At 41.1% G+C, this 16861-nt stretch overlaps 1 protein-coding gene across 1 annotated transcript in view; it reads right to left on the bottom strand.

The window, feature by feature from the left end:
- SLC9A3 (solute carrier family 9 member A3) overlaps positions 1-8458 on the bottom strand; it is a 1113267-nt gene extending 1104809 nt beyond the window's left edge. The window contains exon 1 of the mRNA XM_078687678.1: positions 8073-8458. Coding sequence (XP_078543804.1) covers positions 8073-8262 — 190 coding nt within the window. The 5' untranslated portion in view covers positions 8263-8458. The remainder of the gene's footprint in view (positions 1-8072) is intronic.
- Between the last annotated feature and the right edge of the window lie 8403 nt (positions 8459-16861).

The following is a 16861-nucleotide window of genomic DNA, read 5'->3' as shown; positions in this document are numbered from 1 at the left end:
TGTCTCTTTTAACCTCTGGCGGATCGCCACGTTTGCTGCTTCACCTTTTATGTTGGCTAATAATATAGCCGAGACCTGCTTGAAGTCTTTTAGTAATTTCATACCAAGAGTTAAAGCAGGTTCTGGACCGTATTCATCTTGAATTTGTTTTAGCACATCTGGTATTACCGAAATGGATGGAACACCGTGCGTTTTTGTGTAGATGGAAGCAAAGACTGTACCCCAAGTGTCACAGTCCTCAATGTGTGGTGCGATTCCCATTGGGAGACATATAGTCAGAATCCTGTGTTTTTCTAATGGGGTGGTGTCAGGAAACACCGCCTCTATTTGGGTGATTTTCTGTGCCAACCAGAATGGTATCTGTTCCCGTTTAGCTGGAACTTTACCTAGGCAGGATTGGATGTTCTGTGGTGTAATTTTATTTGTGTTCCCCTGGTGAGGGGTCAGCTGTGGAAGTTTAATCGCTGGCTGAATTGTTGAAGTCCGCATTACATACTGGACTAATTGTCTATGAATTTTTAGTAATTGTTTTAGCTGTATTAACAGCTCAGCTGCAGGCATCCTATCGATGTCTGGATGTGGTGTGTATCCGGCTAAGACCGGCCACGTTGCTCCTGGTCTACCTAAAGGACCGAGCCTTGTAATGTGATTGTTATGTATTAGGGCGCCATCAAATAAGAGCAAATGCTCTTGGAATTTGAGTGGTACTTCCACCTCCTCGAAAGGAGTGTACGTTTCAGGAGGTTCCTCTACTTTGTAATAGTGGAAGTATTTTGTTACAGCATTTGCTGCTGGAAAATGTATCCATGAATAGTATACCTCTGTCTGCCGATATTCGTGTGCCTCGATTACGAATATGACTGTGCCACCTCTAGGTGTCAGTCCATTTTCTATAAGTTTTAAGGTTATAGATCTCCTTTTAATGACCGGAATGAGTGTTATATTCGGGTCTGCTGCTTGCATGGTAGCATCAGCATCTGCGAGTTCAGTTGCTAATCTAACTGCCTCTCTTTCATCATCACTCTCTGCCATTTTACAGACAGGATGGTATTATGTTTGTTTGCAGATCAGGTTTCTTTATGGAAACAGAGATTAGATGCACAATATTTTGGGACTGTTTTTATCCTTCAACGTTGACTATACCAAGAACCATACATAGGAGTTCCCTCCTGCGAGGTTTTGGAGGATATTACCTTTCACCCACTCCAGACGTCTTTGGAGTATAATGGGAAAAGGGGTCTGAGTGAGAAAGCACGACTGAGTTACTCTAAATGTCTTACGTTAGTTTTATCGCCCTTTCCAAACGCGTTGGGCGCCATGTAGTGTAGCTCCTATTTTCCCAATAGGCTCTGCGCATTGGAATAATACCTACAGCAGTAAAGGCCTAGACCAGACGTTAACTAGGTCTACTACTGTCAATACTAGACTTAATTTTTGGGTTTGCCAGCGTAGCTCAGAGTTCGCTAGAAACTTTCTCGAATGTTCAGGAAAGAATTAACTCCCCTGATTAGACAAGAAGGGATTTAGTTTCTGACAACCATAGAACATGACAACTTTGCTCTCCCCTAATCAAGAGTCAATCTCGAGAGTCGTGTGAGCACAAGGCAATTATTTTACTCAGTCAGTACGTGCATTCTTAGTCTCATCAGATTGTAGAGAAAAGGAAGAGACGGGCGTGTTCAATAAAAAGATGTTATTTATTGATCAGTCTCTTTTCTCGTACAAGAGAAATGGATCGATATTATTGCAATACTTATAGTTAAGTAAAGTGCATACATTAAAAGAAATAGTATAAAATAATACTGTAAAAACATTGATATGGTTTCTGAGCCATATGATGTTTAAAATGATTAAAATATATTTACATACACATATACATTTGACTAAACGTACTCAACTGGTGTTTCTAAATACGCCTACCCCGTGTACCTGACCTAAGTCTAATGCGTGGGCGGGAATAGAAAGTTACAGTTTAAGTTAAGTTTGTTTTTGCCAAGTGAATAACTAAAGAATTCTCTGTGAGGGGTTATTCAGTTCTGTACCTGGAAGTTAGGATGAATGAGGAATGGTGTCTCTTTCTCTGCTCTCGATATTCCAGGCTGCCTGCGAGGGCTGCCCAGAAACGCCGGTGCTGGGTCTCTCGGCTTGAGATAGCAGCGCGTCTCTCAGCGCGTCAGGAAGGCGGGGCTGCGCCAGCAGGGTCTGCTTCTGCTCTCGGCTTCGGCAAGTATGGCTGCTCCGTCTTGTCACCACGCGTGTGTTTGCATAGGGCAAGATCGGCAATATTTATACCTTAAAGGTGCCGAGATTGACGTAAGGATGGACATAGATACGTCAATAAAGATGTCATACGACTTGCTCGTTAGCACATTCTTTTACTGAAGTTCTCTGTGAAATCAAAACAATGGCCGCACGGATTTTCCAGGTTGTCATAGGTTTGATTTGTTATGAGAACGTCGTATGCCTTATCAGGGGCTGGAGGAATGTCGCTTGTCTAATTAGATCTCAAGCGTTATGACCTAATCAGATAACACGTTCCTGTGCCGTAGTGTGACTGCGTCAGATAACGGTATCTGCATCATGGGGGCTGTTCTTGCCTCATGGGCTGACTGTTAGTTAACTTGATAGTTAGTTTAACCAGAATAGGGTCAGGAATAGGGGGATCGATTCAGAACCTATAGGAATACATGACAGGTCACCCAGGCCCTCGTCACCAGCCGACTGGACTACGGAAACACCCTCTACGCCGGAATCACAGCCAAGTTACAGAAAAGACTCCAACGCATCCAGAACGCCTCCGCCCGACTCATCCTGGACATCCCCCGACGCAGCCACATTACCGGCCACCTAAGGGACCTGCACTGGCTCCCCATCAACAAGAGGATCACGTTCAGGCTCCTCACCCACGCACACAAGTCTCTCCACGACCTGGGCCCCAAGTACCTCAACGACCGCCTGACCTTCTACACGCCCACCCGCCAGCTACGGTCCGCTAGCCTCGCCCTCGCCGCCGTACCACGCATCCGAAGAGCCACAGCGGGAGGCAGATCCTTCTCCTACCTGGCGGCCAAGACATGGAACTCCCTCCCCACCCACCTCCGGCTGACCCAGGACCACCTCGCCTTCAGGAGACAACTCAAGACCTGGCTGTTCGAGCAGTAGCAGACCCCCTCCCCCAAGCGCCTTGAGACCCTTCCGGGTGAGTAGCGCGCTATACAAGTGCTATGATTGATTGATTGATACTATCTCTAAATGGACTCGAAAATTACTATTATCACATGCTATCACTGGGAATCTCAGAATAACTATAATGACACACTGTCGGAGCGGTGAACTTGAACATGACTATCATTGTGAGGTATCTGAACAGGGACTTGAACATGACTCATACCACTTTAGCTCTACAGAGACTTGAACATTGCTACAATCACTAACTATCTCTGTGGAGACTTGGGCTTCACTATAATCACACATTATTTCTGCAGGGACCTGAAATAACTATAATAATACACTGTCTCTGGTGGGACTGGAACATGCCCATCATTGTGCACTCTTTCTATGGGGACTTGAACATGACTATCACTGTGTGATATCTCAAAGGGAACTTGAAAATTACAATTTTCAAATAAAAGCTCTAGAAGAACTTAAACTTGACTATATTCACACAATACCTGTTAGAGAACCTGGGTTTCACTACAATCATGCTCTATCTCTTTGGGGACTTGAACATGACTAGCATCACACAAATTATCTGCAGGAACTTTGACATAACTACCATCACACCCTCTCTCTATGAGGACTTGAACAGGACTATTATTCTTCACTTCCTCAACGATAACTTGAAAATAACTGTCATCACATGCTATTGCAACAGGGACCTGCAAATGACTATAATCTCACACTATCTCTGTGTGAATGTGGCTTCATTATAATCACACCCTATCTCCGCTGAGACTTGAACACGACTATCACTCACACTATCTCTGTAGGGACTTGAACCTGCCTATCATCACACACTTTCTCTTCAGGAATCAGACCAGCCGCGGCCCGTGGAGGGAGTTACGGTGGGGCAGGCAGGCGGGGAGGGGCAGGGTGGGGGATGTTGAAAACTGGAATATGGATAATTGGAGGTAAGTAAACTATTTAATAAATAAAACGAATTTCGTAGCGCGCCTTGCATCACAAAATGCGATGCAGTGCGTGCTACGAAATTCGTTTTATTAATTAAATTGTTTACCCCCCACCCTGCCCCTCCTTTCTGACCCACCGGAACTCCCTCCACAGGCCGTGGCTGAATCAGACCATGCCAATTGTTACAGACTATCGCTGTAGGGACCTGAACATCACAATTATCACACATATCTGTCAGTTATAGACCATTTCTATGATCACATGCCATTGATTCTTACACACTTGTGTAGAAAAGACAACGTCTAGTGGGGAAGGTGATCAAAATTTTCCCTGGTAATAAAATGCTTCTATTGTCACTTGCCCACATTGCATGATCGTTTTCCAGTCAATTAATCTGCATGTGTGTAATTTCCTCACCTCTTAACATGGTTGAGCACTGAGGAAATGGTTAAATATCAGTGAGTCCCTTTAGATATAGGTCTCCAATGTCTTTCTGGTGATAATTTCAGTAAAATGTGTCTTGTGAGTGCCCCTAAGACATAAGCAGCTATCCTTATATAAATAAACTATCATGTAAGTTACATTACTATAAAATTAATATTTAGCCTTTTGCTCATGAACGTATTCAATTACCGGTCACAATTTTGAAATCAGTCCTCACAGAGTTAGTAATGTGTGTACAGATTCCCAGAAGGATTTTCCTTGAGCCTGATTATATAAAGCTATTTGAAAATGTAAAGCAGGATCCTGTATCAAGATTTTTTCTTCACATTTTTCAGTTATCAGCATATTTTCAACATGTAATGTAAGATGGATTTGTCGAACAGTGCTTGTCACCTGTGAGGGTATCCAGGGGCTGAAAAAACACTGGGAAAGTTTATTCCCCACAATGCAGGTATCCAGATATAGTCTTTACAAGGATGTTACATTTTCAAACATAGAAATATTATCCAGGTAGAAAAAAAAATTTCTGATATTCGTTAATGATATACTCCATTTTGAGTTTATTGGTATGGAAAACAATGCTGCTGTATCACAATAATATAATTTCAAAACAAGGGGTTGTTAGAATGTCCATTTCGTTTTCACTAGTACCATTGTTTTTAAGAAGGCTTGATTGCAGTTTAAACGATAGGGAAATTTAATTTGTTCCTATAGATTATTTCTTTAACGAAGAACGAGTCTTCAAAATCTGCATAAATTGTGCTTAGTCATGATGTAATCGAAGAAGTTCCACCACTCATCTTCCATACATACATCATAAATAATATTTGAGATACATGCAGCTTGTTCCAAACTTATTTAGGTATTTGAATGAAGACTGTGTTACAGAAACAACATGCTAAATCGTAATCCTTAGCTGGCCAGTCCACAAGAATGAAATGCAAACTATTGAAAACATTTACAGAAAGATTTAGTGGCCTTTTCGCAAACATATTCTTAAATAAGGGAATCTAGTTTCACATGTATAAAGCATTTTAAAGGTCTCAAACACTCTTATTCAGAGTTTGTTACTGAAATATCCATCACTTTTTTATAGACAGCCAACTTTACTGATTACTAACATGGAATTGCAACCCTATACTAATTCGGGATATGAAAGGGACGTGTAGAAGGCGGCCTTTTCAAATACCGAATCAGCATGACATATATCAATGTTTTGTGACCAAAATGTGCCCACAAAAAAGCGAAATACTTCTGAGATAGGTTGCTAAGCCATTCACGAAAGGTAAGGGGTCCCTTTACTCTTTGTTAATGCAAAAGAAAAGTTTTGAGGGTGAGTGGGCAGGGGTCCAGGGACCACTAGCAACTCTCAAAGAATTTTTTTATTATTACTTTTTTAAACAAATGCAGACTCGTTTGCTTTAAGGAAAATAGGCTCTTTTTAAAAGAAAATCTTTACTTTATTGAAAGGCGAAGTAGACAAGATTGTCTGTTGAGCCTAGCCGGCTGTTATCCCTGTAATAACCACCAATCAGAGTCAACTGAAATTTGCGACCTACCTCATGAATATTCATGACAATATTCAGGGATAAGTGTGGTTGAAATGTGCATTAGTACATTGGATTTTTTTTAACCTTTTTTCATGGGAGACAAATTCCTTTCCTGAAATCTGTATCGGAGTTTTTGGGGGGCTTTTTCACCCACTTACATAAAACCTTTAAGAGTATAATTACATGTGCAAGTGGGGTTTTAAAGCAAGGGCACGATTCACAAAGGTCCTTCCGAGTGTGTATATAAAGATACTACTTGTAAATGCTCTTTGTGAATTCCCATAGTCTAAAACATAGACCGTCTAAAACATAGGTCGAGGTTTAGAACAAACATCTAGGTTAACTTTTGTGAATTGGGCCCCATTGTGGAAGAAAGGAAGCTTCTCGAATGATCACTTGTAGAACTTAAATGCATATGCTAAGCAGTCACTCTTGACCTCAATGTGGGAAAAATCTATAAGCCCACTACAAAGCTAAAAACCATTGCATTAAATCTGCAATGCTTATGGTGTTTGATATTAGTAAATTCTGCTTGTGGGCATACATGTCCACAAAATCGGATTCTGAAAATGCACCCAAACCTATGTGTGCCATAAATGTTGAGACATTAACTTGATAGCATCCACATATTAGCAATATTTTATTTCGTGTAATCCATCTGTAAAATGTTTAAAAAATCACTTTGGTGATGGTGAAAATTTGTCAGCAATAACGTATAACAGTAAATATAATATCAGTATCACGTTGACTGAATATGTTTGAATATGTTTGTGAAGGATGTTATATTTTTGATCAGAGAAAATGCGTAACTAGATAGTTTTTACAGACGTGTAGCAAGATGTTGAAAATGAAATTTAATTTGCAGTAATACCTTTTGGGGAGAACTGTAACGTAATATGTAAATGTTTGACAGATTGAATTAATTTCAGTGCCTGAAGGTTTGACATCATATTTGTTTTTGATAAAGAAAACAGAAGAAAAGGTCTGCACCATTTACAGGGCTTGCTTAGTTAAACTGCGGCGGTGCAATCTTACAATAACTTAAAAAAAATCTTTTATTTCAGTTGTTTCAATCCATTATTACACTATGGTCAATTTTCTTAATTCTCACTCAACCAGCGCAGCAACCAAAAGTGCGTGAAAAGGAGAGAACAGGACAATGTCATATGTGCGGAGATATGGGACTCTCCTCTCTTTCAAGCACCAATGCACAATCAGGCTGCGATGAGCGACACCCATACCTTAGCGTGAGTCTAGTACAGACTTCCTACTAGAAGAGTATCCTCCCACCACAATATACAATTAGACTAACTTTACAACTTTTACTACTTTTACTACTTTTTATGTTATGCTGCACAATGCTGCACACATGCAAAATTGGAAAAGAAAGGAGTAATAAATACATTTTTCTCGATTACGCCTTTTTTTAGAGAGGCATTATTTTATGATGCAAAACCCTTATTACTATTTTAGCAACTAGAGTTTTGTGTTAAAAGTCATGGGTGGTTGTATGGTAACAACCATGCACCACCCATCAAACGGCACTTGGCACTAAGTAACGCAAAGCAGCACTAGGCGTTGCTTTGCACTACTTTCAATTGGATTTCCAGTTCAAAACAAACTTTGCACTGGATAGAACATTTGAAAAAAAAAGATTTTACCTCTATGTCCAAAATCTTAGTAAATATTCCCCACTGTGACTTGTACTGCCTGACAGATGTAAATTTGCACCAATTCACAAAAACATTTTCATGAGGTGATCAGCCAAATTGCTCGTGTAAAACTGCTTCAGTACAATCTAGGCAATCTGGACATGTCAGTGTGCAATTGTTTCGCACAAATTTACGCAATGTAATCCGCCTCTTTAACTTAGAATGTTTCAACATTGAAGCCCCGTTTCGTGCAGCATTTAGATTTCAATGCACCGATGAAACACATCGTACTTACCGAGTTTACTTGCAGTGGCTACCAAAATCCACAAACTGAGGATGAAAGGTACGTGGACGTACAGCCACTTGAAAGTGACAATTTGAAATCCTTCCTGGTTGCTTCCAGTGTTGTTGTTTTCTGAAATCTTTCCGGCGTCTTCTTCTTTGCTGGTCGCTGCAAAGCTGCCTCCCGTAATCAACATTTTCATATACTGCCTTCCGATGTGTATTAGTCGCCTTGTTTCTCTATTTCTTAGATTGTTTTTTGTCTACCCTTATTGTGCCATGTAGCACTAGAAGGTGCGTTGTAATGTAACATTTCTGGTGCCCTTAGCCTTATCTTTCTTATTATTATCTCCTCTCCCTCGCTGTGGTTGGTGGTGAGGCCTGTCTCCTCCCATAAATGTTGCCCATATCTGGCACAGAGTCGATAGAATTGTGTCATAAATATATCCGAAGCCGTGACAAGGAAGTCAGATTAGGAACACAGCACTGAAGCAAAACACCTATGCCATTCAAAAGCCCTATCGTTAGGGCCGCAAATTACATTCCATCACGAGTTTGAATGTTGTAAACCTGCGCACTATATGAGAGCTGTATAGAGAGATAACCTTCATGTAGTTGCTTAAAAGGCGGTCGCTGAAGGTAATTATTAAAACAATGCTTAAAGCAGCGACTAGGCTAAAAGAACTCAAACGTTGCACTGGCACAAACACTGATTTTCAACATCTCCGTGCAGTATTCTCCGGTGGCGCAGCAGGAATAAAGACCAAGGGGCATTGATGGGCAAAGACAATTTGATGTCTCAACGCCCTCGATTCGCAAAATCAAAAAGTTTGCTACCATAAAATACCTTCTTATTATGTACTAATGGCTAAATGTACTAACATTGGAAACCGTGATTCCTAATGTATTCATCTTTATTTCTAAATCACCGATTCCTAGTGCCTTTCAAATGGACTTACTTCATCAATATTAGAACATTGGAATGTTGGGAGCTCCATTGAAAACAATGGAGTGCTCTGGGTTTATAATGGCTGGTATAAGCCTGGAGCTCCAACATTCCAATGTTTCTTTGTTCACAGCTCTGGCTGTGAACAAAGGCTTCAGGGAGCCTGAGGGGATTCCAATCCCCTCACGCTTCTAAAAGGCTTTGTTTTTTTGTTAGAACATTCTGTCCTCTAGTGACAGAATGTTCTAATAGCCTTATAGCCCTTCGTAGATGGGCTATACCGCTATTAAAGTCCCTCTCCCTTGTTAAAGGCCCTCGCCTTCTGCTCGGGGCCTTTAACGCTGGAGAGGGCCTTTAATAGCCGGTATAGCCCTCTACGGCGGGCTATGGTAGGTTGCAGCTTGTAATCCACTGGGAATGACAGCACCACAGGGATGGTGGCTGTGGCGTGACAAAACTAGAGCCCATGCCTCCTGCCCTGCAAAGTTAGTCACAAGTCCTCAGGCCAGGGTACTGTGCTGAGGTGCCCTCTGCAGCTCGGACCCCCGCACCGCAGGTTCCTGCAGTGACCTACGTTACGCCACTAGATGGTGTTCTTATTGGGTCAGCTGACCACTGAAACTTTTAACTTTAATTTTTTAAGTGTAGGCATTGGTCCGTGGAACGACTACTTGCTCATACAAATATGTTTTTTAACATTCTCACAAAAAAAGGGTTCTCATGGGGACCCCATCTCATTTGCAAATGACTTATCACCTCCTTTGAGGAGATGGTAAAATACTAATGTTTTCCTACTGGAATTCAGTCGCAATATATGAATACATACCACTGCGATTCGATAATTGGAAGGGAAGCCCTGAGCATGCCCCTTCCAAATACCAAATCAGTCTTTAGTCGCAAACCCAAATTGCGATTCAGTAACTTGTTATTAAATTGCAATTTCGGTTTGATATATCAGAAAAAGTCTTTTTGCAGTGCCAAATAGCCCAATTTTGAGATTGTGCCTTTTGCAAATGCAAAAAGACTTTGTATATCTAGCCCTAACCCCATTTGTTATTCGCTAACAGATCACCAAAGACCAGATGTACGACCCTTCCAATTTGCGAGTCGCAATTTGCATAATTTTACAACTCACAATTTGCGACTCGCAAATTGGAATTTAGAAAAGTGTCTCAGACACTGTTTGCGATTCCTAATGGGGCTGAAAATTGCCTTCCTCATTAATATTCATGAGTCAGGTGCAATTAGAGACACCATTGGGAATGGCTGGCGCTCACAGAGTGGTGGCCTGCTGGGGTCAGCAGACCACCATGTTTGTGACTGCTTTTTCAATAAAGCAGCTTTTTCTTCTTTTAAATGCAGGCTGTTTACCTTAAAGGAAAGCGGGATGAATTTAAAAAATATATTTTCAATGCCAGTCATAAAGGGGAAGGGGTCCCCTGGGGACCCATTCCTGTTTGTGAGTGACTTACTGCCCATTTGAAATGGGTGGTAAACTGTGAGTGTTTTACCTCCGCAAAACAATCTTACATTGAACTGCAAGTCACTATTAGGAAGGGACGCCCTTGGCACGCCCCTTTCTAATAGCAAGTCGCAAACCGTAATAGGTTATCAATTTGCAAAATAGGGTTTGTAAATAGGGCAGACCCATTTTGCGGTCACAACAGGGCTGATTTCCCGTTTGCGACAACAAAAATGGTCGTACATCTGGCCCCAAATATCAAAATGGGTTTAGAATTTTACTGACACTGCAAAGGTGGTGGTAACGCATTATCAGATAGAAAAGGGTAACTGTGGGACACAAGGTAGCCTTTCCCCTTTGAGAATGTGAAAAAAATGAAAAAGGGGATGCATGTGAAAACTAGTATTGAAAAAGCTAACTGGTTTTGCCTAGGTAAGATTTATTGGCTTTGTCAATTTTTTTACACATATTGCACAGAAAAGGTAGCTGCTGTGCAGTATGGCATAAAGTAAAAAAAAAGTGATATGACGTAACCAATGTTGACCGTGTCATAGCTCTTTTTTTCCTTTAAGCCATGTTGCACAGCAGTCCGTGTTGCTGTGCAATATGTGTAAAAACAGCGTGGACGTTGAATGGGGCAAGCAGCATGAAGGTGGAAGGGGGGTAGAGAACGAACCAAACGAACAACAGACATTTAAAAGTACTACAAAATTAGAATAAATAAAGTGCACACGTATAATTAAAAAAATATACAAATGTATTACTCAGACAACCATTCAGTAAAAAGGTATGAAAAATAACAAGTATAAATAACAGTCATGTTTATAACCTGAAAAAGCAGTAAACATACAAAAACACAGAATCTATTTTAAGTTACTTAGGCTGTTTCTTGACACTGTGGAATGCAGACTACATACCTATACTTTGTTTCATGATACTGGAATGAATAAAACTAGATATCTGACCCTGTGGGGGCTCATACTTCCCACAATTGACACCATATAAGATGAGAGATCCATCTTCTGGACTAAGATAAAAAAACGTAAAAAAACAGATATATATCAATGGCATGCATTGGGACTTGTGACCTCCATATTACTGGACATGTTTAAGAGGCTTTAAGAGTAAGATGTTATCAATAAATGACAGTGAAAGTCAAGAGTGTTGTCAAGAGTGTTTGAAATTGTACAGAAAATTAATAGACACTTTTGTGAACTAATAGAATATGTTGCCAAATAACAATTAAGTTACTCTCCTTAGACAATCGAAAAACATACTTTTCTACTGCAGTGAATACACAAATATACAAGTATTTTAAATTAGAATCTCTACTTGGGATTATTTTGCAATTACAAATGTTTTTGTTTACCGCTGCATGATCGTTTCTATGGTAATTAGCGGTTTTCCTTCCAAGATGGCTACCACGTAGAAACACATCATGTGGTTTGATTGGTAACAATTAAACTCTTTCTTCTATGTTATCATTGAAATGGTCTTCAACAAATGTAGCTCATAGGGATCACTGACATAATGGTGTGCATACAATATCAAAACATTAAAATATTGGAAGAAAATGAATATAGTAACAAAAAAATCACCTTCCTATACTTAACTAATAAAAACACAAATATTGAGTACACAAATGTAGGTTGTTAAAAATACAGATTTTTACTTATATCAGAAACATCAGAAATAAAGTGATCACTTCATCCCATATAGTGTAAGTAGCCCTATAGGCGCATCCATATCAAGTTAATAAAATAGTTAGTGATAATAAAGGCATCAATATTTTAAATAACACCCGTAGTGTTCATAAATAAAGTGGTTACCCTTGAGCTGGTTACTGCATTATTTACACCCGAAACCACTACCCACATCAGTAGCCACCGCCTTTCAGTGTACATGAGCTGAATGCTCATAGGCGTGACATGTCACTCCCGGAGTGAAGGGTACACTGACTAAAAAAAAAATATATATATAGTGCCCGTCGTGCCATGATAAGTAGTATTATCTGACCCCCATGACTTTGACACACAAAACACAATTTCAAACACTCATATTGTCAAAGGATGGATGCCTCTTAGTATTGACGCCCTCCGAAGAATGGTTTGTATCTCCTGGAACTAGACCGAGATGGAACTTGGCATGGTGACTCAATGGCCGTTCAACTTTTCAGACAATCACCCCCAGTCACAGATCTGGGTTGAACACCATTCTTTCGCTCACTTCGCCACCTCAGTTCACTTAACCCTGTGCCTCATGGGAACAGTCCAGCCTGAACTGCCAAGCCATTTCCTCCCTGTACCAGACATAATTAGTCTCAAAACTACCAAACAGGTTTACACAAAATTACGAAAAGCACTCTTTCTGAACCAAGAACTGCCAAATTCACTGGGGCGGCTGGTGGAATTTGAAACTGGTGAGGCATATGCAAAATGAATGAACGTATGCGAGCGAGCGCAGCGATCGAGCCCAACGGCAATCAGGAGGGTTCGGGGGGAGGGGTTCTCCCCCGTGAAGACATTTTAAAAAAATTGCCTTTTTTTAAAACAATTTTTATTAATCATTATGCATAACATTTTAATGACAGTACAGTGTGCATGGCATGCTGATACAAATCAGCAGTTTTTACATACTTATTTTTGCATGTCTCCTCAAACACATCCCAGAAGTCTATCCCCCGTATCCCTTCACGACCCAAAAATAGGTAAGACAAGTGGTCGCTCAGCATAACTCGTTCATGTACTAGTATCAGAGTCTGAGTCTTCCATTAGAGGAGGTTCACATATATCGCCTCAGTAGGTATTCCATCCTCCCCAGACCTTCCCCGATTTTTTCAGGCAACCTCGGTGGAGATATACTGATTTTTCTGCCACCATCGCCATATCCATGTCTTTGCACCAATGATTGAGAGTGGGGCTAACACCAGATCCCCAGTGCTGTGCAATATTACGTTTTGCTACCGTCATGCCTAAAGTTACCCAGTCCTGAGCAATCGTATTCCAATCTGTTGGTTCCCTTATATTGAGTAGGCAGCATCTTGGGTCTGGCAGTGTGGTAATCCGTGTGACCTAGGAGTGTGTTCTCATCACCGACATCCAATAACCTTCGATTCTGGGGCATGTCCAGATTGTATGGAAGAATGTTCCTGCCTTTCCGCATTGCCAAAGACAGAGCGGAGTGTCTACATGGTGTATCTGATGCAGGAGTGTTCTAGTGTAGTATGTGCAGTGCAGGATTTTTAATTGCACTAGCCTAAGTCTGGATGGAATTGCAACTTCTCTAGGGGACGCCAGTGCCTACTGCCAATCTGCCTCATCAATATCTCCCAACTCACGCTCCCACGGGCCTTCAAGGTCACTGTGGGGTCTCTTCGATTATTGACTATCTTCCTATAGGTCAGGGAGATTGCCTTTTTTTGGATATGATCCGTCAGGAGCCTATCCTCTAACGGAGAGGATTTCTCAAGGCTCGCATCTGGTTGCAGCAAGGACTGTAGTGCATGTCTAACCTGCATGTAGCGGAATAGTTCTGTCGTCACAGGACCATAAGTGGCCTGCAGATGCGCAAAGGTAACGACCCCTCCTTTCTGCCACAAATCTCCAACTTTCGATATGCCTATCAAGTCCCAATTACGGACTCCCTTGGTATTGCACAGCATCCCAAGTTTCTTTGTGTCCCATAGTGGCATTGCCTGTGCGACCACATCGTCCCAACCAAGCGTTTGTTATGCCTCAAACCATATGCGTATCGTGTTCAGCATTGGCCCTGTAATATTGTGTCTCTTCTTTTTGTTGTATAGGGCACTCATGATCCCTGATGGTGCTAGAAGATGCCTATCTAACCGTAATGCCGGGTCCTCCTGAGGAACATGAAGCCAGGGGTTGTAGGAGAGTAGGGTCTGCTTCCTATGGTTACCCCAACTTTTTGCTGTGATTCACAGGTGTTTCGACTTTAGTATGGCTGTGGCCCTGCTAATCAGGCCCACAGCCTAGCTGTTCTCTCTCTAAATTGATACCATGTACTTTAGGTACATACCAGATTGGTTACTGGGTCACACTTGTGAGCCCCTGTATAGTGTACCTTAGGTGCCCAGGGCATAGGTGCACCTTGGGCCTACCAGGGGCTGCAGCATGTATTGTGCCACCCCTGGTTAGCCTTCCAAACTAACACCCCAGGTCTGCACTTGCAGCCTGGGTAAGGTGGTGTAATTACCCCTTACTTAGATATAGTATACATATTACCTACTGGTGGTCGCCAGTAGGTAGTTATAGTTAGGATTGTTTTCCATAGGGAAATCGCAACATTCTATTGGGAATAACTTTGGCGCCGGTTGAGGAATCTGCCTGAATTTTTCAGCAACTTTGCCTCGCGGCGCTCCGGTCCTTCTCTGAGGGGGGGATCCGTGAAGCGGGGGCCGAGATAAAAGGGGGGTCCCAAAACGTGTTTTCCCCATGTTAATTTCCATAGGGCGGTCGGTTTCACTTTTAGCTCGAACGGCTGAATGGATTTTCACCAAACTTGGCAAAATTGTAGGGACTGGTAGCCCGAAGTGCCTTTGCTATGTCTCAAGATATGTGATCCAGAGGATTTTGAGTAATTTGGGTTAAAAAAAATGTATATATCTATAGCCGCGCACCGGTACGCGCACCGGGGAGCGCTCCGGGCGCGCCACGCGACTTGCGCACGGGAAGCTGATTGGCTCTCGGGTGTCTGTAAACATTCGAAACAGTCCGCAGCGGCCGCCATCTTGTGTCTCGGTAGGATCGAGACACAAGAGGTGGTCAAAAACAAAGGGGGAAATGACCAAAAGGGGGCAGGGTAGACCCCCCCCAGACCCCCTAGGTTTGATGTGGGGGCCATAAAAGGGGCCCGCAGAGCAAAAAAAAAAAATTGGATTTTCGCGGGGGGAGCGCCCGGTACGCGCACCGGGGAGCGTACCGGGGAGCGTACCACGGGGAAAACCCAGTGAAACAGGAAAATAATAATTTAAAGTGATTAGAGGTAGGGTAGCTCTGCATAGAGTTGTTGTGTTGTTTGGGTGTTTTAAGTACCAACATGTAGGTACCAATGCTGAGTCTTAAATTTAATGTACACCGTTTCCTCTGTAGATATCTTGCATGTTGTTACAGAAGTTATTGTGCTATATGGAATCCATATCATAGTCTGTCAGGAAAGCAGAAAGAACATAGAGGCAGGAGATGAAAAAGAGATGTCAAATACACATTGGAGATAATATAGTGGGAGAAAGGAAGTATCTATGAGCAAAATTACTATGTAACATAAAAAAGTTGCACAGTATACTATAAGACTGACTTTACATTATAATCAATTTGGTACTAGTTCAGGAATTACATATAAAAATGAATAATGTCTCAAACAATTTTAGAATTATTAAATATAAATTTATTTTTCAGATTCTTTTTCCAAATTTAACAGAACTTCTAATATTTGATTGTCAGAAATGTCCTCATTTTGAATCAGCAAATCTACTGATTCTACACATTGAAGTAGTTCATAGTCCTGTGGCTCATCCATGAATTCTAAGTCATCATTGGGTTCAATAACTTCTCCATTGTTGCTCCCCAGAACAATTTCAAAAGAAATGTTTTGCTCTCCTTCCATTTTCGTGCTGTAATTTGCATAAAAAATAAATATATCAGTAGAGATAGGGCACTGTTGGGTTTAAGTTCAGGTAGTTTTGATTTTTTAACAGTGAATTTATCTTTGGGCAGTGTATGGTATCAGACTGGAAGTAGAAATATAAAAAAGTGTATGTGATAAAGCCTAAGTAAATTCATAATTATACAAGACAAGCCTAATTCCATCCATAACTATAACAGAGAAGTTTATCTCAATCTATAACTATTACAGAGGGATAGTATATAACTATCAGAAAATGTTTTCCAAATTAATTTAAAGTGCATAACATACTTCAGTTTTCAAAGTAACATCTTACCTTTCAAAAATAAGTTTAAGTTGTCAGTGAAAATGCTCTTGAAATGTACTTCAGGAAGTAGTAGTCAAAATGGCTGTGTTTTCCTCTCTTTCTTTATATATATTCATGTACATAACCAATCAAATGTCATGAAATAATAGTAGAAAATGAAAGTAAAATTTTAATTGGTTGTCAATTCTAACACTTCAGATGTGTTTTTGTGAAGTAATTTACCTCAAGATATTTAGAGAGGTCTACAGGCTAAATGGCTCATTGGAATTCCACCAAATTTGGAAAAATGGTAGGGACTGGTATGTAGTATGGCCTATTCTATATTTGGTGAAAGTGTCTCCAGTGGTTTTTATGTAAATTAACTTGTAAAAAATTTTGGGAGCGCTTCCCGGTGCGCGCCCCGGTACGTGTACCGGCAGCGCTACGGGAGTCCTCCATTTTGTG

The sequence above is a fragment of the Lissotriton helveticus genome, chromosome 4_1, assembly GCF_964261635.1.
Source record: "Lissotriton helveticus chromosome 4_1, aLisHel1.1, whole genome shotgun sequence".
Taxonomy (NCBI): Eukaryota; Metazoa; Chordata; class Amphibia; order Caudata; family Salamandridae; genus Lissotriton; species Lissotriton helveticus.
The sequence above is the reverse complement of the archived record's forward strand: the minus strand, read 5'-3'. Positions and strand labels throughout refer to the sequence as shown.